The sequence below is a fragment of the Pundamilia nyererei genome, unplaced genomic scaffold, assembly GCF_000239375.1.
Source record: "Pundamilia nyererei isolate P.nyererei 1_Seehausen unplaced genomic scaffold, PunNye1.0 scaffold00123, whole genome shotgun sequence".
In the NCBI taxonomy this organism is placed as follows: domain Eukaryota; kingdom Metazoa; phylum Chordata; class Actinopteri; order Cichliformes; family Cichlidae; genus Pundamilia; species Pundamilia nyererei.
In genome coordinates, this window is record NW_005187524.1 from 581878 (window position 1) to 608061 (window position 26184).

The window sequence follows — 26184 nt, forward strand, 5'->3', positions numbered from 1 at the left end:
GTTGGAGATGTGCTACTTATTTTAACTAGTAGTGGATGTTGTTAAAAACGATATATTTTAAACCTAGCATTAAAAAGGATGTTATTGAAGTTAACTACCACTCATATTATTTGCAGGGCACATTCTTAGAAATAGACATACAACAGCTAACTCGGGCATTCACAGAATATACCTCTATGTTTAGAAACTGAAAACCAGCAATCACTAAAATGAATCTGAAAACCTTCTTATGGTGATGCTTTGGTGACTCCCGGTGGTCACACTGAGTAACACAGGAAAATGTTTACTATAGAATATGAATTATTTATTAGAACAATAAGAGAACAATACTGAGAAATAGGATGAACCTCGACATGAGTACAACGGCACAGTGTATACGTTGTATTTACAATACATTACATGCACATCACAAACACATATCTCAGCTCACAGTACAACACTCACACGATGGGCCACACTACATCAAAATAGCATGGCTGCACCAGCCATTTTTTAAGTATCAATATGAAGCCAACATAAGCATAAATAACTCCATGAAAGTACCACTATACTGTACAAAATGTTCCGATATCTCACTGTTCTTATGAAGTGTGTAGTGTTTCACACAATAAATATTGACAGAAGCATGTTGTGCATTGAAACGAGCAGTGAAAACAATATAAAGCAATCTGTACAACTTTCATTCTGCTGCTCTAAGCTCAGTGGGTTCCTGTCATTGCTAGTAACGACATGCACGTTTTGATGACCTTTTCCGCTGCTCACACATTTTACTGCAGCCTTTGATTTCCATTTTATGTTTAACATAAATAGCTAAGCTCATTAACTGATCAAGAATTGATCAAACACATTCTGCAAATGCCTTTTCCCCCTCTAAAAATACTGCATTCCTTCATTCAATGATGCCTTGTGTTTGCACACTAGCTAAATAAATTAAGTAATGCTCAAGCTACTGATTGTCACCTTTCTAAGCTGCTGAAAACATTAAAGGGGCTTGTCCTGTTTACTTCAGATTTGCAATTTAAAAAACCCTTTTTTAAAACCATCTTCCCACTAAAAAGTAATTTGGATAAATGTGCATTTAAAAAAAAACAACAAGTTGTTAAATTGCACCGTATTTAGCTTTAAAAAATCCACCACCTTTAAAGAAATTCCTTAACCTTATTATTGGTGACACACAGATTTTCCTTCCTTGATAAAAACAACTTGTGCAGCGTATTCTCCTTTATATCATGTTATCTTCATCTCATTATACTGATAAATACTTGCACTGTTCATGATCAAATCAGGATTCATACCTGCTGCCACACGGAGGCAGCACCAGTCCCCTTGCTGAAGCATCAGTGTATGTATAAGTCTAAGAGGAGGAGTCCTCCTCCACTGGGTGGAGAGCGTGCCTCTTCAGCAATGTCTTTAGTATCTCCACCTCCCGCTCTGTCTCTTTTAGTTTCTTACGTAGTGTCTCATTAGCTTTACGGAGCTTCTGGTTCTCCTGTTAAAGAAACCTTATATTAAAATAACAAGTGGGCGATATGGTGCATAAAAGTAGAGTATAATTCATAGTGTGATACTCACCAGTTCCAGAGTTTCGTAGGTAGGTTTGCTCTCCTCCTCTGGCTCTTTAGGCTTTTGCACAACAGAAGCTCTGTTTTCCCATTTGGCACAGTATCGCTGTTTTCTTTGGGGTATTGGGCTGGGACATGAGGTGAGGGTGGGTGTTGCTGGGACTAAGAGAGAAGCTGAGGTGGGCAATACTTCAGGTCCATCTGTCTGGGTATGGCTATGGACTCTCCTAGGCCTCGAACTGGAAGTGACTGGGGAGTCCGGGCTCCAGTCTCTCCTGTCATCCGGAGGGTAGGGGAAAGGACATTCTTCTGAACCTGGGCAGAGGGACACGCTTAGTAATTATTTCTGTTAATTTCAAAATGCACATTAACAGACGGAAATAGCTATTGTTCTCTTAGCCCTGTAAAGCCTGAACCATGAGCTACATCCAACATTTTTGTGCAATTTATTGCTCACAGTAGCACTGCTTGTGTCTGATTGTATACAAGACATTTTTCAAAAAAACAAAAATAAAAATCACGTTGATGATGTAGAGATCTCAAAAGCTCATGTATGAAATATGATACAACTAAAATGAAAGGGCTAAAATTGTCTAATGATTCCTTTTTGCTGATCACGGTCGTCTTACAAAGCTTACCAATGCGTTTGACTTGGTTCATCAGCATCTTCTCACTGACAATCTCCATGCTATTGTTCTTTCCCAACAGGCATTGATGTGGTTTAAGTCCCATTTGTGCAACAGAAAGCAGCGTGCAGTTTTTAAGTTGGTGCAAATCGGATCTGATTACTCAGCAGCAAGGGGTGCTGCTAGTTTCTATCCTAGCACCACTTCTTTTTGTATTCTATTCAACTAATTACTCTACGCAACTTTACGCAGATGACACTATTGTCTATACATCAAAGACCTCTGTTTTACAACCTCAACAGTTCTGCACTTTGACTTTAAAACTCTTCAAACCTGGTTCTCAGCTAACAAATTATTGCTTTGTAGATCAAAAAAACTTACTCTATGCTCTTTAGCGTAAAGACAAACCTTTAACTAAAATCTTTTGCCATAGCCTGAATATTTTCCCCTTCAGAAAGCAGAAAAATATTTACATTGCACTGACTCTAAACTTACTTTTAGACCACATATTGACTTTAATATTGGTATTCATTGTTCCAGACACTGTCTTGTTCACAATATTAAACAGAGATTTGTCTCACTTGCCACGTTACTAGGCACACCTGTTCACTTATCACAAATATGTTTTAAATGCAAAACACGTGCTCTTCTGCATACAAATACAAGCAGATGGGCATAAAAGGAGCCCAAAGGTCCCATAAAGCCCCTACTGCAATGTGGCTCAACGGGAGCTTTGCATGATGTATATGAAACCGACACATCTGCAGCAGCTGTGTGACACTATCATGCAAATAATGGACCTAAACCTCTGAGCAAAGTTTCTAGCACCTAGTTGAATATATGCAATAAAAAGCAATAAAAAGGCCAAACCGCTAGTGGGAACTGCTAGTGTACCTTATAAAGTGGCCAGAGAGTGTATATTACCAATTATGTGGTGGCTGTAGCTCAGGAGGTAGAGCAGGTCATCTACTAATTGGAAGGTTGGAGGTTTGATCTCTGGCTGCTCCAGTCTGCATACCAAAGTATCCCTGAATACGATCCTGAACCCCAAGTTGCTCTAAGATGCGTTCTTTAGAATGTGAATGCAAGTGAATGCATGTAAATGCAAGTGAATGCTAGATATAAAGCACTAGAAAAGGCGTAGAATGAATGGGTGTGAATAGTTGAATGAGGCATGTTTTACAAAGTGCTTTGAGTGTGTAGTAGAGTAGAGTAGAAGATCGCCCATTTACCATTTGAACTACAGTAAAATGGATCTTCATCCTCGTAATATTATAAATAATTGTAGTAGATTTGGACATATTTTGAAATGTAACTTTGATTACCCTCATAGTTTAAAACATTCTTTGGTTTCTTTTATTTCATGTTATTAACTAAAAAGCTCCTCTTTAAAGTAACTTTTATGCCTAAAGAGCAATCAGTGATCCTTAAAGAAAATGGCTCAGATCAGTTATCACACCATATGACAAAACAGTACGTCAGAAAGACTAATTTTGAAAGAGCCTGAGTCTCTTAGTTAGTCAGCCTATAATAAGCAAAAACGAAAGTTTTTCTGCTCCGAATATAGAAGCATTTTTAAAGCCGGTGGGCAGCTTGAGTTTTACTGTAAGTGAAACTGTTCCTAGCGATAGATGGAGGGAAATCACCCTCACAGCAGACCTGACCTTGCCTTCAAGAATTGTTTTTTCTTACAGCTATTGCAAACTCTTTTTGGCACAGATGAGAAAAAAACAACTTTATTTTCTGTGCAGTGTCGGAGGCAGTGATTACAGGAAACAAAAACTGTCTCACCAATGAACAAGTGGCTTAAAAACTTTCCGCCAGAAGATGGCACATGATACAGAAAATTAGTGATTACTCCATGCCGGGTATTTGTTATTGTCTACATATTTGAGGTGAGATTGTGCGGTAACATGTGCAAGAAAAGCATGGCGTGATTAACAGTACTGAATGCGGGTGTACCCCATCAACACAACCCACCATCTGAAGTGCCTGTGGTGACCGGCGTGGAGCTCGGGGTCGGACTGTCAGTGGCGTTGGTCACTTTGGTGTTCTTCTTGCACTCAAACGCCACCTGGTCCTTGCACAGCTTGTGGCAGTTCATCCCGCAGTCTGTGCAGGCCCAAAAGAATGCACGACATGTCACAACAGGAACCGAAGTTGATCTAGCTTCAATAAACTGACTTCTCACTTCTCTTTGAACACTATCTGTTCTGCAAATGCAACTCTCAGACTCTTGTTTTTGCATGCTTACTGTCAAGCAAACAAATAGTTCTCAGATCTTTAGAAGGACGGGGGAGGGGGAAGAAAATTGTGGTTCTCAGTGCAGTCTCTTTCTGTCATGTGCTGCAAGGTTCAACTAGCAACATGCAACGCAACGAAAAACCACACTCCATTTCACCTGCTCCCCACAAGACAGAGTGTACCTCTCCAAGTATTTGAGTTAACTGACATTTGGCCAGAGATACCAAAGTTACACGAGTGAGAGCACCATATTCACCTTTGCATCTGTAGCCTTGCTTGATGACACCCCATAACTGTGAGAGAAAAGAGAGAGAACAACATTTATGTGACTAAACATAAAAGAGCAAAACCCAAATGACTTTTTTTTAGAAAACAGCACCAAGGAGGTTTGTGTTTCCTTACAAATCCTGAGCAGTTGTCACAAAAGGTGGGTTTCATGTAAGTGGTCTCCTGGAAGTTGTGGACAAAGCCAAGGCCCAGCTTGGAGCAGATGACACTGGCCCGCATAAAATAAGCTGTGATCTCCTCTCTGCTGACTTGGCCTTCCCTGAAAAAACCACAACACATATATTGTAAGCTGATGTTTGCAAAAGAGCCTGATATACTAAAAATCTATTAATAGTAATAATTTACATGTTATTTTTGTAGGTTTTTTTTTAAATTTTTCATTAATGTCTCTCCATATTTATAGATGGCTACACCCACTCATCTGCCCAGTGGTTGTAAAAAAAACATATACCACTTAGTGACAACGTTTTTTACAGCACCGGTTGCCGATCAGTTGTGCTGGTTTTCATGTACACATTTAGCAGCAGCTTTATGGTTAATTCCGCAGCTATTTTATGTTTCCGGTTGCTAAACTCGCCACTACACATCTACAAATGTCCCTTTTGCTTCCTCTCCCCTGAAGTCATAAATAGCCTCTGAGCAAATACATGACCTGTCAAGAGACTCACTTCTCTTTGTCCATGACACAGAAGGAAAACGGAAAGCTAGCAGCGATTTTCTCAAAGTCCTCCTGATTAATGAAGCCGTTCTCGTCGTGGTCGTAGTTCTTGAACACGGACTGTGAATGACAACAAATAAAAAGCATTGTTGCTCAGTTGTTAGCGAACAATAGCGGGGAAGGCAGGCTGTCAGGATGGCATCATGCAAGAGAATAGTTGAAATAAGGAGGCTTGAAAACTGTGGAGGCTTGAAAAAGGGAAGCGCTTACATCGACCATTCTTTGCACGTGTTTGCTGATGGTTCGAGGATCGGGTTTAGGAGCCACTCCTGATGCCCAGTCCACAAACACGGGAGGTCTAGAAGGTGTGGCTGGCTGATTAAAAAAAAAGAAAACTAAGTCTCAGGAGATATGCAAAATAACATCTGACCAAAGGAGTTTCAGTTATCATACACTCCATAAAATAAGGCCCAAATGACGACAACTTTAAGCAATTTAATTCCATTTAAATCTGTTCCGTAGGTACGATTATGAGGGCAAAGACTCTTTTTCTGAGTGCATGGGTGAAACAACCAAGACATTACAGGCTAATTACTGCGCTTAAGTTAGTCAGTTTAACAAAAGCATAAAAATTCACTTTCAACAATGTTGCACGGATGTCAGGCTAGATGTCAGGCTAGGCACTTTCTTATTTTCAGTCTTCAGACTAAGTAATTGCTTCATTTTTAGCACACACACAGTGAAATCTATATTCTCATCTCTGAGAGAAAGCAAATAAGCCTTTGCTTCCATTAAGCATCATTACACGTTTGCTTAACCAATCTCAGGTCCCAAAGAGGTGAAAGGCTTGCTGTTTCTGTCTCTTTGCATTAGGCCAAGATAAACAGCTGCTCTCTCTAAAGAAAGAGAGTGAATAATCCTGCTTTCCAAGACAATCTATTAGTTTGTTGATATGCTGAATTTTTCCAGCTGGTAAACAAATGTTTACTTAAATCGTGTCTGTTGCGATCACTCACAGGTGCTTTGCAGTTCTTGGGTTCCCGTGCATACGACAGTTCATAAATCTCATCCTCAGAGTAGTAAAGATCCAAGGATAGCTGCAAGACATTAAAAAGCCACTTATTGCTGCATGGAAGGTAAACAGAATGAGAAAAAGGTCTCTAGATTTCTCCTTGAAACATGTTTTGGTGAAGGTGAATTCAGGTTGCGGGGTAATTATTATCTCTTCACGGGCATGCTGTCATTCAAGTAGGATTAGCACACTGCACTCAGATAATACAACAATACAGCAATCTGAACTCACTCTCATTCACATTCAGCTTGTCACCCACACACTCATAGATCATAGACTCTAATCACACCCACACGAGAAAAAGACAATCCACATGCTGCACTCATTTGCATCTTTGTATGTGTTCAGCGCTACTTGCTGAATCACATGAAGCTGCATAACAATTTCAAATGAACCCAAAGTCGCCGCGAGCAGTTCGCTACCGTCAACAGGTGAACCAGGTCCTTGTTGGCATCCAGCCTGGGTGGGATCTGCTGGAGTTGGATCAGCTCGTTGATGTGGTTGTACAGGGCCTGGAGCTTCTGGACGTTCACCTTGTTGTCCTCGACATAATCCGACATGGCCTCATTGACTGAGATCAGGTCTTTGAGGTGGACACCCAGGATGGGGATTTTAAAACCTGTACACTTGTTGTAAGCTTGTCTGTAGTTGTCATAGTTTCTGCAAGAGGACAGCAGGTCTGTCATCTCGTTCAGTACCTGGGGAATGAAATCATTTTTATCATTGTGCTACAGTTATTTTTCTCCAGTATTTTGATCCTTGACTCTAAATGAACTGGACATCGCGTTGCCAGTTACCCTTTACCTTAGTGACTTCACTCGGTACGTGCGACGTGGTGTCTTTCAATCTGGAGATTGAGCTGTGACATAGGCCTCCCACCACCGCCATTAGTGTGTTGTAGTTGTGCATAAGGTGCAGACTCTGGCGGACACGCACAAGAAACACACGTCAGTCCATTCACGCACACACACACTTATAAACGCGCAATTAAACTTGTTTCAGGTAGCCTTGGTTATATAATCCGCAACAGTGGCATTACATAAGCCACTTAGATCGTTGGCTTTTTCTTACTGCACTCTGATGGGTCGCTCTTTTTTTGGAAATGCTTTTCCCTCTCTTATTTTTTATAAATTCTCCAGTTCTTGCTGTCACTGGAGCATTATGGTGTGAAATTCGTTTCCACACCCGTGGGTTTTGAGGTTGACAGCAGTGAGCAGCAGCAGACTGGTGCATTAGTGTTGCAAGAGGTCCTCCAGAGTACAAGCCTGCCTAACGGCTCCCCAAAGCCAGTGTATCACTTCTCAGCAGGCTGCACACAGCTTCACGTTGGAGTGGTTTTAACAAGCCAGCTCTGATCAGAGACTACACTCACGAGTCATTTCCTGCTTTTCTTCTCCTACAAAGTCCTCATTGTTTAAGAGTGTTCCACTTGGTGACTTCATTAGCTTGCATTCAGATAATATTTTTCTATCGGTAAGATATTTGGATACCCTAAAAGCCTGCAGCACAGCTCCTGAGAATCACTACAAGCTCTCTGAATATGCATTACACAATTACTAACATGTGAGGGGCTTTCAGAGTGAGACAAAAGTCATATTAACACTAGTTAGATAAGGTGCTGGAACAACCGCACATAGATTGAAGCGAAGAGGAAATGTAAGCACAGAAAGTATATGTGTAGTGGAAGTGGGGGTTGATTTAACCACTACCTGTGCAACGTGGATAAACTTAGTGAAAACCTCAGCTCTCAGCTGAGCGGTTGGCCGGCTTAGCACCATCAGCTGAACCCACTGGGAGACACCGTTACACAGCGCAATGGAACGCTCCATCACGGGGATGTCCTTCATGCAGCAGCTGCGGATGTAATGCTGATAGTCTACAAACTGGCAAAGAGAGCAGAGACAGGAGCATAAACCGCTGCACGGAAACTGCAAAGCATTTCCTGTCAGGAGGAAACACTTAATGGTTCTTAGTAAATGTAATTTAAAAAAAAAAAAAAAAACAGAGAACAAAAACAAAACAGCAAAGTGTTAATGATAAGCTACAAACAGGTGCGCTTGTTCTTTTAAGTTGGTGTGTGTTTATACTCACTGATATTCTGCAGAAGGATTTAAATTCAAGGTAGGTGAGATGCTCGGCCAACTCAATGGGCTCCAGGTGGTCAAAAAGGAGCGACACCTTCCTCTTTTTACTGCTGTTAGCTTTAATCTTCTGGCTGGCTTTCCACGACCAGTCTCGTTCGGTTCTGGAGTACACAACGAAACAAAACGTGACTGCATCAGAAGAAAGGTTATGTAGCAGCAAAACTTCATAGACTGAAAAGCTGCAAATGGATTTCTTTGTTTGTTGATTCATGGAAGTCTCCCACAGAGCGTTTCATTACATTTATTTGCGGTCACTTCCTGGAGAGAAAAATGGTGCAGCTACAAAACGTGCAGTTTGGAGTTTTAATCTTTTAATTCTACAGTTCAATGATTTTAGCTTAACAAATGTAAGTATCTACCACTTTTATTAATGTTGCTGCTTTAGTATTGGGCTGTTGATCAGACACAATAAAGCATGTGATATGCGTGAAACTGATATTTCTCACATTATATATAAAACAACTCTTTGCATCACTAATTATTAATTGGCAGATTATTCTCTAAATATAATTATAGTTAGCTGCAGCATCAATCTGAGTATTTAACTTAAAACTGTGCAGTCCATTTTCATCACAGCAACCTAAATGATAAAAAACAACAACAATAAAAAATGGAAGATTTAGCATGCTTACTACGGGTCTGTGTTCTTCATAGTGAGAGTCTCTATTCTTGATCGTGACTGATTTCAGTACTTTTATGACTGCAACAAGCAACCGAGAGTTCTGTAGACCTAATGTCTCAGTTGGCCAGCTGGCCGGAGATTAACACTTACATCCATTTGGTCTCTAGGAGAGAGCAAAGTCGCTCCTGTCCGTGCTCTCGGATCAGATCCCGAAACTCATCCAGGCTGTCTGACAAGCTGTGGTGCAACCGGAACATCATCCAGAATTCCTGGATCCAGTGCCTGTAAGAGTAAAGAATGATACCAGTGTGAATGAGATGTAAAAACAAGCCAAATTGAACTCTGAGTCGGTGTATTTGTGGGACTGACCTGATGAGGTAGCATATCCTCTGGCACTCTGCTGGCTGCTCGCTGTCTACTGCCGTTTTAAACGTGAGGACTTCAGTTAAGGAGCAAGTGACATGAGCATAAACCTGATGAATATGAAAGTTAAAGCTTGGATTCACTGCTGCTTGTCTTGCCAGCAACTTATTCTAGACAATTTTTTTCTGGAGTAAATAATGAACATATGGTTGATGTGACTGTGCAACTTCTTTCCAGCAAACAAACTCATTAATAAAAAAAACTAAACTGAAAAGGCAAACACAGGTGACATTTGTTAATGTGGGAGGAGGCGACTGCATGAAGCAAAACTCCCGATGAGCATCACGGAATGAATCATTCTGGCTTACAGAGGTAAGAGAACAACAAAATGCACAAAGAAACCGCAGAATCGGTGCCTCGTATATTGTAGAAAAACTGTTTTGCGACGGATCTTTAAACGTGCGGCAGTTTAAACAGTGCTGTCAGCTCGAAAGGCTATTATTTATTACGGAGGTCACTCTGCCTTCCTTTTAGCACATGTTGCTCAGAAAAACACCGCCCTGTGAATTTATATCCAACCGACTGTATAGCTCTGCGCTGGCAGGAACGAGATTGCGGTGAAGCACATAAAAAGGCTAATTGCGTCATAGGAGCAGAAGAAGTGCCCACGCAATTCCAAGGCCAGACTGTGATGAAGACTGTTAATGGCCCCCTGTGCCTCTTCCCTGATCCTAACCCACACACTGTATTTATTTGATGCATCCTTTTGGGTCTCGGGCACAGAACGAGAGGGTTAAAAATAGCAGAGAGGGCCATTCGGCCGTGCGTGCATTGACGTGGGTCTGCGCGAGCGGGGGGCTCTTTAGGCAGTGGAGGGTCTGTGTTTATATATAGCTGGAGAGAACTTGTATGTGAAAGAGGCAGAGGTAATTAACACCTGAAACCACAAGGCTTTCTCACCGTGGGGCTGATAAGCTCCTCTGAGGGGCTTTGTGATGCCACTGCTGTTTCCTGAATGAAAGCTGAGATTATAGATCCTCCCCACAAGTCACAAGGCATTAAAAAAACATGGTTTTTTTTGGTGTGAAGCAGAGAAAATAAAAAAGCACTGAACCAAACATTCTGAAAGAGACCAAAATGCTGAAAGGTAATAGACTCCCCGCTATTGAATACACCAGCTCAGAATAGAGGAAAGTTGCACACTGAAAGCAACTGATGTACAAAATCTAAAATGTCTGACAGGAGGAGCAAACACGAACTGCCACTTTCCTATCACATTTTACACACTGACAGCTACAGGCTGCATTGTGAGCCAAGTATGAACTTGACTGCGTGTTGCTGTTGACAACCAAATGAAAGCAGCACACGGCAGAACAAGTGGTCTGATCTTGGTCTACATTTTCTGCCCAGAATTGGCCGCTGATTTGTTTGAATCACGTCCCTTCCTTGTGACAGCAGCTCCCCCCCCCCAAAGCTTTTATGATGCACTCCACAAAGGATATAAAAAGACGAGTTTGTCCAGCAGATCACCGGAGGAGATGAGGTGACGGTGCATGGTCAGGGTGATGTTCAGCAAGTGGCCGTTCCCGTTTACACATCCGTTTGCGTCTGCAAAAGAAAACGAACGCACACGTGCTCGAGTTAGGCGTCGCCGCTGTAAAGAGGAGGAGGTTTACAAAAACACACGCCACCCTCTCAGATAAAACCTGCTCTGATGGTGAGAATTCTTCTGCCTGCCTTTCATCAAATACAATCAACCAGAGCACATCACATTAAAATGTACTATTAGAGCTGCTTTTGTTGCTGTTGTTGTTTGATTATCAGAGATCAGATGGGGGTCTGTGGCATGGTTTTTGTTGCTTTTTTGGGGGGCTGGTGGGTTTTGAATATCAAATGACTCAAAGATGGTATATATGCACTCCGTTTGGCCTCTCAGGGCCACCGTACACACACACACACACATATATGTATACACACACACACACACACACACACACACATTATACACACACACACACACACACATATATATATGTATACACACACACATACATATATACATATACATAGATATACGTGTGTGTGTATATGTGTGTATATGTGTGTATTTTTTAAATACAGAAGCCGCTACTAGTACTGAGATAAACCCCCTTTTGGTTTCGCATCATGTTTAACTCAAATGTGGTTTTCAGATCCATCACACAGTTTTCTCACAGAAAGTTAATCGCATAGCTGATGATGTTTTGAAGGCAAACAGAATAACATGTTGCCATGATGTTTCTTGCTTACAGCAAATAAATCTGGATCAAAATGTATATTTATGTGGGGAAATGCAGGCCAAGCTGAGGGGGGAGTTTGAAATTTTGATATTGGGAACCAACAGAATAAACACACAAATTTTGCAAGCTATATAGATTTTGCATTCATATAATGTGAAGACCAAATATTGTATTTCAGTGTTTTCACAACTTTACTCAAGTGAAACTTTGTGTTTATAGACTCACGTAACAGTCTTTGTGCTCTTGCGTCTGCTGCTTTTTCTCTTGCAGCATCTGCTAAAACTGCAAATTGTTATTTCAGCTACTTTTCTGTGTGGTATCTTTGAGTTTCAGCAGCGATGCACACATACATAAGCCCCTCATTTCCTATAATATTTGTTCACTTCGCAAACTGGAGCCAATCAAAATGTGGGACATTATGTCAGCATGCTGAACAAGAGATAAAGGTGCTGTAAAGTCCAGAATAATATGAGACGCTTGGCCACCCTATCCCCAGCCAATAGTCTTGCATGCTAGATATGTTGGTGGGATGAGGGTCTATGCATCAATAATGTTAAAGAAATACCCTCCTCCTTCTTCATTTATTTTGTACTACATAAATCCAGCATAGACATTTTCATCACTTTACAAGAGACAGTTAGCTTAAACTTATGCCCACATTCTCGTGCCATTACCTTTCCGTTGAACGCTTACCTTTTCCTCTGATTGTGTTTACTTCTGCTGCTCGCCTGTCTCACTACCTTTTTTTTTTTGCTTCCTTTTTCCTTGCATGTATCTGACTTCCTCTCTTTGTATGCAGACCACCTTTCCTTATAATGCTCGTCTGACTCCACGCTATGACTGACATCTCGAAAAGAAAGACAAATTTCTTATCAATGACCTCTTAAAATCGGACGAGATGAGCACAAAAAGTGATTTTCCCACACACTCAAACCACTCATCTTCAGCACAAATTCAAAAATGACTGTATCGTTCCGTAAATTTGCGGTTGACGTAAAAAGGAAGTGAATTTAATAGCAGCTCTAGACTATTTGTGTCTTTCTTCCCCTGTGGTCCCTGAAAATGGGCTGAAAACCTTAAGAACAACATTTGCGAAGTCTCAAGCTGCGTGCTGTTTCCCTTTAAGCTTTGCCAGTGTCTTTACACCATCAAGGATATCAGGCGTCTGAGGACCCACTTTTAAACAATATCACCTTGGAAATACCTTGGACGCCATGGCAACATGTTTTCTAATCTTTGTTATCTGTAAGCAACTTGCCACTGCTGCCGCAGCTGACTAATCCATCCCTCATATCCTGCATCTGGTGTGTTTGTGTTTGTAACACGCAGGCTCTGCCATCTAAACCCAGCGAATGTCAGTGACCTTACCCTCCAAGTCATTAAGAGAGTAAAAGAGACAAGAAAAACACAGGGCTGCTTATAAAATGACACATGTGATACAGGTTGCAAAAATTTGGTGCAGTTAAAGTTAAGACATATGCATGCAGAACAATTCCCACTCCTTCTTGGCATTTCTGGTAAACACAAATATAATAAGATTGCTTTAATCAAATTATCAGTTAATACTCTCTTAACTTACTAACACTCAGAGTCAGACCTACTGTAAAATAAAGCACAGCAGGAGGCTGTGAGTCTCCATAAGGCAAACAATTACGCCATACTTTTTTCACAACTTTCCAACCACTAACCCTCCCTGTGCAGGGTTAATTGTGGGAGGAAATCCCCTCCGGACTGGCTGTTAGTGACTGGAACATTAGGAAAGCTGCTGCCCGGCGAATGATGATAAACACTGCAGTGGGCATGCGGCCGGTGGCCTACTTTTAAGGTTATCTTCGACATTCATCGGCCGATCCAAACATGCACGTCATGTTTCCTTGTTTTGACAGAGGCTATCAGATTGGACGGTCCTTTTGTTTTAGAAGAACCCGAGTCAGATTGCCATCTCTATGTACTCTGGGCAAAATCTTCCATAATATTTCGGACTCTGTGAAACTGTGTCGACAACACTGTTTCCATTCGTGCTTTACAACAGTAATTCCCAAGCAGGAAAAAAGCAAACAAATAAACAAAAAAAAAACTACTTAGATGGAGAAAGTAAAGTAAAAAAAACAAACTGCATATAAACAAATAGAAAAGGATGAATTAAAAGTGGATTTAAGTGGTTAAATAAACTAAAGGCTAAAGCTCTCTGAATATAAACAGCTTAAAAATGAAAGAGTAACTTAAACCGTTATCTAACAGCAAAAGATGTGAAATAGATGTTGTGATCTGTATGCAATATGTAGTTATGTAAAGTCATGAGCAAGCAAAATTAACACATTTTAACAGAAAGCCAGTTGTAATGAATTTTTAAAAAAAGCTAAATGTCATGGCTAAATAACCATTAATGTTACATAGCTACAAATTGGGATTTGATGTTAGTTAATGAAGTGTCCAAGCAGTAGATACATTGCAACAAAAACATTAAAATTAAATAAATACTGACACATCTGCACCCGCGTTTATGTGGGAGTAGATGGGTAAATAAATACAAAAATAAAAATATTCTTAAGTGTTGTTTTCTTCACAGCTGTGAAGATTGAGACTTTCCATCAGGCCAAAAAACCCCACCACTGTTTCTTGACTTATATAGCGCGTCTTATTCTATTGGCTTATAAATATTTTGCCAAATTTGCAAAAAAGAGGCAAATTAAATGCAAGCAGTACTGTAATAAACAAAAAAGAAAGCAAGAACAAAAACAGAAGAAAAAATATGGGTGTGTTCTGAGCGGTCCAAGGAGAAAGATGATGTCAACAGCTATTGATCCACACCTCGCAGTGCTCTGCATTTCAAAGGTTGGTCAGCATCTGAGGACTACCGTTCAGGGATCTGACCTTTCAGCTCAGCCAGGCTTGAAGCTGCCATCCGGTAATCCTTCAAATAGCTCTTACGTGCACTCTCACATTTGAAAAGGTGGCAGGACTCGAGGACCTTAGGGGTCCCCTGTGATGTGAGTCAAGAGGACCAGAACTGTGATGCATTTTATCAGGAGAGGCTGTGCAAGGAAAACCCCAGTCATAACACATTATCCTGACAGAGAGACACTGTCACACACTGAGGGTGTAACTTTCAAGCGTACGGGGTCTATAGGGCTAAAACCCCTCCCATTGATTCTGTATCCTGCCAACGGGAAGCCGACTGTGATTAATACCTGCATCTCTGCAGATGAATGTAGTTATGAGATGTCATTTTATGTGCAGTCCATTGTAACACTTCTCCACTGCTCTTGCTGCATTTGCGTAACCAGGCAACGGCAGTTTGAAAGCTTGTCTCTTCAGAGATGCAATCACCATAACTCAAAGAGCACTCCAGACAACTCGATGAAGCCAATGATATCTGCTTGATTGATCCAACTATAGCCTACACAATCACTGCTGTGCTGTTCTTTCATTTAAGTACGCCCTCTATATATCATGCAGCCAGTGAAATATTAATGCACAATTAATAGAGTGCAGCAAAAAGCATTTCTAAAAAATTAGCAAGCCTCAAACACCGTGTCCCTCAACATTAAGGCACAAAATCAGGCCGACAAGAGACTTTATCTTCAAACCATGAAATCTTACACTAAACAAAAATAAAGTCAGCCTTGGTAAGAAATCACTTTTTTACTTTCCAACACGAGGCACTCCCTTCTTTCTTTAGAGGCCTGCCTAAACTTGTTGCTGGTGAGAGAAAGTGGTGAGAAAAACAGACTCCTTAAGCTACAACATTCTGTGATCTCGCTTAACCTGAAGGTTTAATGTCTTCTGATATCCGAAGGACTGCATAACCTGTTACACAACCATAGAGCACAAACACCCTCTGGAGTCTTTTGTTCACTGCAGGACTTCACCTTGTAAAACAAACCAGCCAAGAAGGTCAGCGCTAACTTACCAAAAGACTGCAGGCAGGCTTGGATGAGCTCCTCCCAGGTTGCGCCCTTGGTGAGGTGTCCCAGAGGCATTACTGATTTACTCGGCGGGGTATGGGCCGGGCTAGGTTTGTGGAACCTGTGAGGCCGACCTGGAGGAGAAACTCTAGACCTGGAGGTGCATCCTTGAGTCACTCTCCTTGAGAAACACCAACACAAGAAGAACAGTGAAGGGCGGAGGAGGTACAGGAGGGTTAACTGCAGTGAAAGTGTGCCTTTCTCCTTTTGCTATTAACATGTATGACTGTACATGCACACTCCTTAAACCATGATTTTACGAGAGCACGGGTTAAGAGCCCACACGCATGAAAGGATTTGTCCCACAGTCACACAACTCGAAGGTGTTATTTACACTTAAGAAACCCCCGTGGTGTGTTTTGCTATTCATTGTTCTCATTTCCTTCCTTTAACTTGGGGAAAAACCGGCTGATTGCGGACATCCACATAAAACTCTCGAGTGACCAGAGCAAAGAGCTTACAAATGGAACAGTTTTACGCATGTAAGCGCTTCAAGCGTAGCAGGTCTGGCCGCAGAGAAGCGGGTGAACTTGAACACGCTTGTGCGCAATAACAAGTGGAAAGCATCAGTTTTTGACACCATTTTGGCCAAAATTCCACATTTACTATTAACAAATAGCTGATAGTAGGATTAACCTTCCTATACCTTCGAGCAGGTGCCCACGTTTTCACCAGAGAAAACCAACCAGAAACTCCTCAGTAAAAGCACAAAAAGATGAGCCGACTTACGCTTCGTCTCTGCCCTTTTCCTCTGATGTTATACTTTCGTTTTGGTTTTCTTTTGACTGACATCCCATTGCGAGGTACTGGGCGACGAGCGGTTGAACTAGGCTGTCCATCTGTGTCCTCCTCGATGGGAGCATTACATCGCTCTGCTAGGCTCGGTGCGCCTCCGCGGTCTCACAAGCATTGTGCTGACTCGTCAATGAACGTTACACAATTAAGATTCACCCAGCCTGTCTGTGAGTGGGCGGCCGTGCTGCTGCTGTCGGGCTTGTCACTCACACGGAGTGGACTCCGCGCTTCACTAGTCATTATACTTGCGTCAAAAGTCGTGCTCTAGATTTATACTTGAAGATTTTAATCACGGAAGCGGCGCAGGGGGGGGGGGGCTCGTTGAAGTCATTCCATCCAAGAAAATGAAAAGCACATGTTCCTATTATCTTTTGGCACTCTAACAATGATTTAGAACTTGATCACATATTATTTTTAGTTTTTTAATTTTCACATTTTCCTGCTATTCCATAACAATTCACATTATATTCACATAACCAGAGGTTAAAATATCCCTTTAATATGAGTACATTCTGGATAATCACTGCGTAATGTGATTCTTCCTTTGGTTTACTAAAAGATGTTGTTTGTTCATTCTGCACAACAGGAAAGGGTGGATCTTCCTTTAACAGATAACAGAGGTTGCAGGTTCCATTACCACTACAGCTTAAATCAGGGATTGTGTTATTGTGCTGTAGGTGGTCCAAAGAAGATGTTTCCTGAAATCTTTCAGGAGCTTTAAGAAGTCTTATCACCTTCATCCAAACGTAGATATGGGGATTATGGTTACTCACATTTTACTCCAGAGGCCACGATTATATGAGATCTGAACGTTTTAAATTGAAAATAGTCTCATTAATTTTAAACTGAAGCCCATTTCTGAGATATTTTTCCTCAAGTGAGAAATGGATGTACCTGAGTTGGCTTCTAAATTACACTCAGGCCAGCTGGCAAGTTAAAGGTAAGAAGAAAGCCTGGAGAAGTTTGATCCTCTAGTTCTACCACCTGTCATAAACAGATAAACAAATGATCATCCAAATCATACTAAATCAGCTCTGGAGCTTTGCATTTGAATTTTCACAACACCATAAAAGAAGGATGCATACACATCTGTGAAGACTGTGATGTAAGAAAAGCTGAGGCATCTCTGTCATGAAACCTACTATCTCCACTCCCTGTACGTAGTTCCCTTAGTCAGCATGGCTGTGAGGGGAAGGTGCACGCCTGAACCTGAAAAGGGGGAGTTTAAAAACATCTTAGTGGATGATTATTGTTTCCTTCTGTAATGCTTGTTCATGACAAGAGATTTTTTCGTGTTTATCAACGTCACTTGCAATGTGAATCATGCCCCTTGACTGAGTGAATTCGACTGGCATCAAAGCGCTATTAACTCCACATCAACGGATTTAAACACATGAGCCTCCCCCATTGGCCAGACGACAGGTATGAGTATAAAAGGTTTTGAAATCCAGTTATTATGTATTTGTCTGTATTCATTTTAACTGTGCAGGTTTAATCTAATTATCTATAATCTTAAAAAAAAATTGATTTGTACTTTTCTGTGTGTGTGTATGTGTGTGTTAGTTGGGCTATTTTAAATGTGAAAATTAACACACTGGTCCATTGTTCTCACTCACACACCCAGGATTACTCAGGTCAAAAGGTTTTCTGCTTCCTGCACACCGGAATATCCTCCCTTTGAATAGATGACTACATGTATGCCATCTACAGATGACCAGCAGCTTGGGTTCATGTGTTAGTTTGAGCTCATGCAGAGTGAAGTCATGAGAATATGTGTAAAGACCAGCTGGCTGCTTGTGATAAGATAGTGTATCTGCACCCTTTTTTGTGTCTCTGCTGTTATCAGACTGCTTGGTGATACCTTTACAACTTGCCCCCATGCATCTAAGTGCACTTCTGAAGCAAACTTCTCACTCATCTTATCCCAGTGCTACTTGTAGAAATGTGCTGCTTGAGATAAAACACACACACACACACACACACACACACACACACACACACACACACACACACACTAATTTTCTATTACTTGAAAATACTGCTGCTCTCTGAGTCTCCACCCAACCTTAAACAAACAGAAAAAGGATCCTGATGTGAAAGAAAATGGTAGCCTTTTAAACACATGCCAGGTACTTTTCTTTGATAAGCTGCACTGTTTCAGACATGTGATAAATTTAGCTTTATCTGTTGATTGCCATGCACTCCAAGTGAATGTGCAAATTTTGAAACATGAAAATGACATTTGATGATTAAAGAAAATAAGACACCGACAGTCACACAGTACATCAAGTAGGCTATGTTGCTATTCTGGTAGTCAGTGGTCACTGGTGTAAATGATGTCACAGAGTGTCACATTCAAGGAAGAAAGAGTCAAATACCTTGGACCTGCAGCCGTTAACTCAATAGTTGAGCTGTGGACACCCCCTGGTGGATATATTGAATCATCTGCTGTCCAGCTGAGAGGATGATGTCCTTTTGCAGGTACTGGAAATTAGCCTCAGCATCTTTTGTACAAATACATCAATCACCATCCAGGAGAAGACAGTACTTTCTGTGCAAGCTCTTTTCTTCAAATCACAGTTTCCCTTCAGCAGGGAGATTAATTGAACTTGGGTCTGACCACCAACCTCTGTAGCAGCTGTTTTTGTCGAGGTTTTTATGCTCATTTGACGAAAATTGAGCTGAACTCGTGATTATGGAGGGTCACGAGTGAATTTAACAACTGAATTGTTAAATAGTGAATTAAATGGGTCATTAATTAATTAAAAATGGAAATAGAGTACTAAATAATTTATCAAGTGGTTTAAATGATGATAACATAATTGTAATCATTTATTTATATATTAAATTAATTAATAATTTCCCATTTTAATTAAATAAAAAAAATTATAATAATAATTTTGGCACTCGTTGCCCTCAATACTCTGTCGTCCTTGTTTTAAAATGTTGGAAATACGTAAGCACGACCCATAACTGACTTGTGGAGTTACCTTCATTTGTCATGGGAAACAAAAACATTTTTAATCCCAGAGAGCGTCCCTACAGTCAGAAATAAAATTTAAAAAAAAAATCGGTTTGTTGCTTTACGCAAAGTTTCCGATAGCCGTAAATGTAATTTTAAAAACTGTGTTAGTTGTTTTTTATCTGGTGATGTTTTTTTATGGAGTCAAGGCGCTCGAACAATTAAGTAACGACGAGCTCATGAACGCAACATTCCCGGCCAGCGCGCTAATCGCAAGCAGCTAACAGCCTAGCCGCTAACCGTTGATTAGGGATAAGGATATCTCCAAGTCAACAAATACACTGTTTTATTCGCTTGAAACAGATCGTACATGATTTAAAATGGTTGTGGATGATGTAAAACTACTGACTTACTTCAAGGGAGCGAGAATCAAATTGATCCTCAAGACTTCATCGTTCTTCGGGGTCGTGAAACGTATTTACCCCAACAAAGCTTTGATTTTGGCGGACGGTTAGCTGTTTTTAATTAATGTTGTACTTTATTTATGAATTCTTTCTGTAATATAAGAGAGTAAAACTGCTAAATACTTTATATTAGTGTCTTGGAAAGATAGTTGTGGTTTCTGGTTTGTTGCAGTTGTCAGTAATGATGGCTGGAGGTTTCCCGGAACAAAAATTTTCTTTGGCCATGAGATTCTGAATGGTGAGTTCACTCATGAAAAGTAATACCTGAACAGGTTTGTACCAAGCTGCACAGTATTCCTTCATTGTCCATTCTGATATCTGGCTTGACTTTTTATATAATTAATTCAACAGTGGAATTTACCAGTGATGGGAACGGTGACCGTGAGTAAGTAAGACATGCATGAGGTGCCACTTTTGGTGAGAATGCCTTTTGTCCTGGCTTGTAATAAATTTCAATGTACAAAACTGTGCACAGAAATATTCACCATCACAGACCAGAGGACCACTTGGATGTAGCAAAGTTTCAGCCATACAGGAAGACAGGCACATTGGGTGAGTTCATTTATTCCACTAAAGCTAATGATGAACCAGTTACACCAGGGGTGTCAAACCTAAGGCCCGGGGTCCTGAATGGGCTTTGGAAAATATGAAGGAGGCCTGTATGCTAATGGTCATTTATACTACACCAAAGTAATTAAGTAATAGATGAACACCTAAACTACATGTTTGCTTGTTTTCTACCCACGGTAAAGAAAAAAAAATCAAAGTAAATTACTGAAAACTTTAAATTTTATAATTAAAGGAATATCTGGTACCAGATTCTTTTCTATAATTTTATGCAGTTGTGAAAACACAGTTGTTTGTTTCTTACAAATTAAGCCAAAAAAGATGTCCTGACAGGATTATTTTCCTTTATTACAACAGCATTTCTTTATTGTGCAGAAAGAATTTGACGTAGTGTTGAAATTACCCTTTTTTGCTCATATTGAGTCGTCTCGGGGGTTACATGTGCCGTTCGCATTGACACGAGGTTGTCCGGCCCACTAGGTAACGTGAGTTAGACAACCCTGAGCTACACATTTGTTTTGAACGTCTCACTTTTGAGAGGATTTTTCTTTTTCTTTTTGCAGATGATGACGAGGAGGATGAAGAGTACATCAACTACGTAGTTGTTGATGAGTTTCATGAGAAGTTCGGACCTACTGTGAGTTGATTTGATGTTTGCTTTCTACTGTGTAAATGACTCAGATTTCTTTGACCCATGTACCGTATCCAAATGTGTTAGATAATGCACATCAAGAAACAGCACGTGATCGGTGTGGGAGCAGAAGGGGTTGAGGTATTTAAGAATGGACGACTGTGTTGGCTGCAGGTGAGAAGGTCGTCAGTCTTTTGGTTTTTTGTTCCTTCTCCATCATGAGGACAGAAAAAGGAAAATAACTTAAACCTAATTCTTCTAGATTGCCACTAAAAACAAAGTATACCTATTTGATGTCCTGTTACTCGGAGCCCGGGCTTTTAAGAATGGCCTCGCTATGATCCTGGAGAGCAAGGACATTTTAAAGGTGACAAATAACTGCATTAGAAGCTCTCTTAAAATTATGGCAGTGATTATGATTACCGTAGCATATTGGTTTGATATTTGTTATAGGTCATCCATGACTGCAGAGCCATTGCTGGATGTCTGATCGCTCAGTTTGGAGTAAAGCTGACAAATGTCTTTGACACTCAGGTACGTGCGCAGTATGCACATTATTGCTAATCTTTAGATTATTCTCTAAATTATCCATATTGTTCTTTTCATTTTATGTGTCTCTGTTTTGTCTGTTTGATTGAAATCATTTTTTTTGTCTTCTTTAAATATTTTAGGTGGCAGATGTCATGTGCTTCTACTCAGAGACGGGAGGTTTCCTTCCTGACAGAGTCAGTACTCTCCACGAGGTGTTAAGTCTGCACCTGAGGGTGCCCCCCTCCCAGCTTTCGTCTCTTCAGATGAAGTCACAGTTCACTAAGGTACACCACACAGACCTATCCAGGGTATTTTTTTCTTGTGCTGTATAGGTATTTGGTGCTATAACAGGCTTATGTTTTCACAGGAAGAAAGCGAGATGTGGCACATGCGGCCTTGTCCGTTACCCCTGCTGAAGGTGATGGCTCTATCAGTGATCCACCTACAGCCGCTCAGACTGGTGCTGCTGGACACGCTCATGAGAGACTACATGGCTCTGGTTGATTCCTACCTCAGCAGCAGCCATTACCAGCCCGATGAACTGGCGCATGTTGGCATGGTGAGTAATTAAGAAACAATTAGCTGTCTTCAAAGAAATAATCCTTTTCAGTTTTTTGCTCCAGTCAAAAGTCGGGCAACATGATAGAAACGCGCGTGATTTAGTCAACACTGCTGGCTTCATCAGTCTGTTAAAGCGACAGCTTCCTGTCATTCACGCGTGGGACAGGTTTACGTTATCCTTCACTGCTTCATTCACACACTCCCACGTCAGTAACACACAGAAAGACATTTCTGCATGTTATGTACAGTATTTTCATATCTGGTAAAAATGTGTGGCATTGATTCTAGTGAGATGTAACTGCACATTTGTATGTTTGGTTCTTTCCTCCGTCATCAGTAAAACACAGAGTATGGGCCTGTCTCTTAGAAAGTGTATAAGACGGACGTGGCCACTTTGATGTCTCAGTGATTGCTACACTGATAACGGTGGCTAAATAATGCTCAGAATTCACAAAGTGGATTTTATATTTTATTCAGCATGATTCGAAAGTAGTGAGTGAGCCAATATAGTCATCAGTAAAGTGTTTGGTGAGCTCACAGAGCAAGATCCGAGGGCTGCTTTCCTATAGAGTTCTATACAACTGGAAGAATTTTCAAACATAAAACCCACATCCATCTTTTAAAGTGTCAATTCTGCCCTCTGCCCTTGTACAAGATGTCTGAGAGAGATTTCTCTTCCAGATTGGGAATAATAAGGAAAGAGATGATAGCTGAGGTAAGAAACAGGGTCTATGCGATATGATGCAATTCTCAGATGATTTTTAAGCTGTGCAATTCACAAAAGCACCTGAGATAAATGCAGTCTTCTCGGTTGTGTCTACATATTAATGATCTGCACTCACGCAGACTTATGCATCATTAAATAAATGTTATTGTAGACCAGCGTGGTAAGGTTGTCCTTACCAGTTATTGGTAAGTCCACAAGTCATGGTCAACACTTTTCATTCAATTGTTCTTACAGTACCCTGCGTTGCATGCGAAATGGCTAATATAGCTAATATAACTTTATGTGAAAAAGTTAAAAATAAATGCCAAAAATAAACATTTTGCTTTTCCTTTTATCAGCTCTAATGTGTTGCAGGATTTCAGATTGAAATATAACATCCACAGATCACAGCGGGCTAATTGTGTGTCTGTAAAGGTCTTAAATCTGGCGTTTTCTTTACTCAAGCATTGCACAGATTTAAACTGCTTTGAGTATTTAATTGACATGTGAGGTTTGCAGAAGTTTAAAGGTTAGCAGTAACCGTCCCAATCAACTGTTTGTATCCACAGGAAAGTGTGTTGGAGTTGCCCAGAGAGCTGAGGCAGCTGGAGGTAATGCGTCGCGAGAGGCACGAGTGGGCTTCCAGTCACTATCCACTCACAGAGCAGGGTCTGCTGGCTCGCTTTAGCCCCAAACCTCAGTCTTCATCCCAGGCCTCACCTGCTGTAGAAGAAGACCAAAGGAAAAACCATCCAGATGTGTCTGAACCTGCAAGTGTAGAATCTCCTTCACCATCACCACAGGAGCCTCTTGTTAACCAGTCTGCAACTAGCCCTTTGAGGGTCACCAGTGGGCCTGCTGTGGATGCTCGGGATCCTGCTCCTGCCACTGTGTCAGACCTCACCAATAAAGAGTCCATCAACTGTTCTCTGTCAGCAGGTATGAGCAGAGGGGATGCAGGAGTACGAATGGATCTCATGGGAAGAGGAAGGCTCTTTGGGAAAGAGCAGCCATCCAACGGCACTTTTCCTTTCTTAGGAAGAGGAAGAGGCTTCCTTCTCCACTTACCACCCACTCAGATCCCCATTGAGAGTGCTGGGGACTTCAAACATCAGTGTAGTGTGAAAGCGACTCCTTTCCAGAATAAAATGTCAGAACCTGGCCTCGGAAAGTAACCCACCTAAAGATGTTTGTGGTTTGAGTGGAGAAGAATTTACATTAAGTCCCCAGCCTATCTCATCTTCACTGAGCCAATCATTCAGATATTAAAGTAGTCATCACAAATGTTTACTCTTTTCCACTGTGTAATTCCTTAGCATGGCCAGTAGGTGGCAGTAAATGTTCTTTGTTTGTTTGTTTTGTTTTGCAAAGATTTGTTTGACATTTGTCATTTATGTTTCTGGAAAAATAAAAATATACAGGAGTTCTTATTGTTTAATACAACTAAATGTTTCATCTTGTGTTTTAAGTCGTAGTTGACCCCCTTTTTATCGCACACATTATGCTCTGATAGCATGTCACAATAGTCATGTGTGACGAGAAATGATGGGTTTGGCTGGTGGAACAACAAGTACACCCAGACAACTCCACAACCTCATTAATGTGCTAAACTTAGCGTGATTGATTGCCTGTACAGCCTGTGTTGCAGTTAATTGATTGTGAAATGCAGAAACAGGCACCGATGGATCTGCTGTTAATTGAGCAAAAACATTGCTGGCTGACACTTCTTTTGATTACTGATAATAATAAAAGGGGGGAAAACATTAGACTTGGTGCAGAAGGAACACAGAGAGGGATACAGATTCTCTGTATCTTCAGTCATTGCTGCTGTTTTAGACGTACTTTGATCACAGGTGGTCAGCACCTGCCATATTTTGTAATAACAGAAAAAAGATGATGTTATCCTGTTAATTTGCTGCTTGACATGCCTTGCAGATTTTGTGCAGCCATTTTTGCCAGAGATCAAAACAAGCCATGGACACAACAGCAGGGCATTTCTGCAGAGCAAGCCCCCCACCAGTATTAATCACATCTTATTGCTATGGTTATCTACATGCAGAGGCTTGGGCCCTTTCCAAAGCTTTCTAATTGAAAGCATGAAACAGATAATGTAGGATTTTAATTAACTGGGAGGCAGCCTGACACAAAGCCCTGCTTCTCTCGTAGCAACCACCCTGCAACAGGGTGGATCGTACCCATATGCCTCTTTCAGCCCTCTGAAACGCTCCCGTTACTCGGTCTGTGTACGCGAGGTTTCAGCAAGGAACAAAAGGGTTATCGCATCATCTTAATACCGATTTGTGTGATGTTATCTTTGAGCTGCTGCTCTTAAATCCCATCCCACAGCGAGAGAGGATTCATTCCATATAATGTGACTGGAGCTTGCTCCCCTCTATATTTATCTGCGTCAATCAGCAGTGAAGTTGTGGAGGGGTTGTAGTTTGTTGGGGGGGGATATACAGGTCTCCGAGGGGCCATGGAGGACAGGCTCCTGTCATTGACCACCAGATTGGAGCTCTTATTTTAGAGGACCTTGCATTTCCTCTCCGTCACAATAATGCCTTATGTGCAGCACTTCCTGTTTCTCAGGCCTCTGAGGAAGGAACTGCGCGCTAGTCACACGGTAGTCACCGTTTCCTCCCTCCCCCTCGGCCTCCCCTCCCCTCCACCCACAAACTTCAGACAGTGTTATGTCCTTCAGAGAGGAAAGATGACTGCACCTTCAGCATCACAGCAGGATGCGGCCGAGCTAATTTTAGACTAAAAGTCGGAAAGGTAGCGCACAGACATAAACACAAACTTTAGGATGTCCAGCTGTGTTGATTTTGCATCCGAAAATGGAGATCTCAACCGCGCAAGACCATTTATTGTTTTGACTGAGCAGTACGAGCCACGAGGCCTGAAGGTGTAATGGAAATGGGTCACTCACTGAACAATGATGAGCACTTTAAAAGTCACACTTTTACAAACTGCATACATTATTCAAAGACGGCAAGGAAGCCACCCAGACACGTGCCGAGCTGCATTATTGATCGCCAGAGCTTCAGGCGCTGTTGTGAGAGTACCAGAAACAAAGGTGTTTGTCCTCCTTCCCACCCCACCAGCTTACAACTCTGAAAATGACACGACCTAGACAACACC

The 26184-nt window shown here is 41.2% G+C and overlaps 2 protein-coding genes across 2 annotated transcripts; one reads left to right on the plus strand and one right to left on the minus strand.

Moving 5' to 3' along the window:
- Window positions 1-282: 282 nt before the first annotated feature.
- LOC102194657 (RAS guanyl-releasing protein 1) lies at window positions 283-16875 on the minus strand. Its single transcript, XM_005742730.1, has 17 exons — window positions 16556-16875; window positions 15772-15947; window positions 11082-11187; window positions 9586-9648; window positions 9367-9498; window positions 8542-8695; window positions 8160-8333; window positions 7255-7371; window positions 6873-7148; window positions 6395-6475; window positions 5649-5753; window positions 5389-5498; window positions 4835-4979; window positions 4689-4725; window positions 4169-4300; window positions 1573-1877; window positions 283-1489 (listed from the first exon to the last, which is right to left on the minus strand). Exons 1-17 carry the CDS (start codon window positions 16687-16689, stop codon window positions 1355-1357), a joined length of 2382 nt encoding a protein of 793 aa, XP_005742787.1. The 5' UTR covers window positions 16690-16875; the 3' UTR covers window positions 283-1354.
- A 2922-nt stretch (window positions 16876-19797) lies between these two features.
- exd1 (exonuclease 3'-5' domain containing 1) lies at window positions 19798-24486 on the plus strand. The gene is made up of 11 exons (XM_005742731.2): window positions 19798-20093; window positions 20220-20285; window positions 20399-20432; window positions 20523-20599; window positions 21178-21251; window positions 21333-21419; window positions 21508-21612; window positions 21699-21779; window positions 21917-22060; window positions 22144-22335; window positions 23613-24486. The coding sequence occupies exons 1-11, from the start codon at window positions 19964-19966 to the stop codon at window positions 24216-24218; spliced, it is 1596 nt and encodes a 531-aa protein (XP_005742788.1). The 5' UTR covers window positions 19798-19963; the 3' UTR covers window positions 24219-24486.
- The last annotated feature ends 1698 nt before the right edge of the window (window positions 24487-26184 follow it).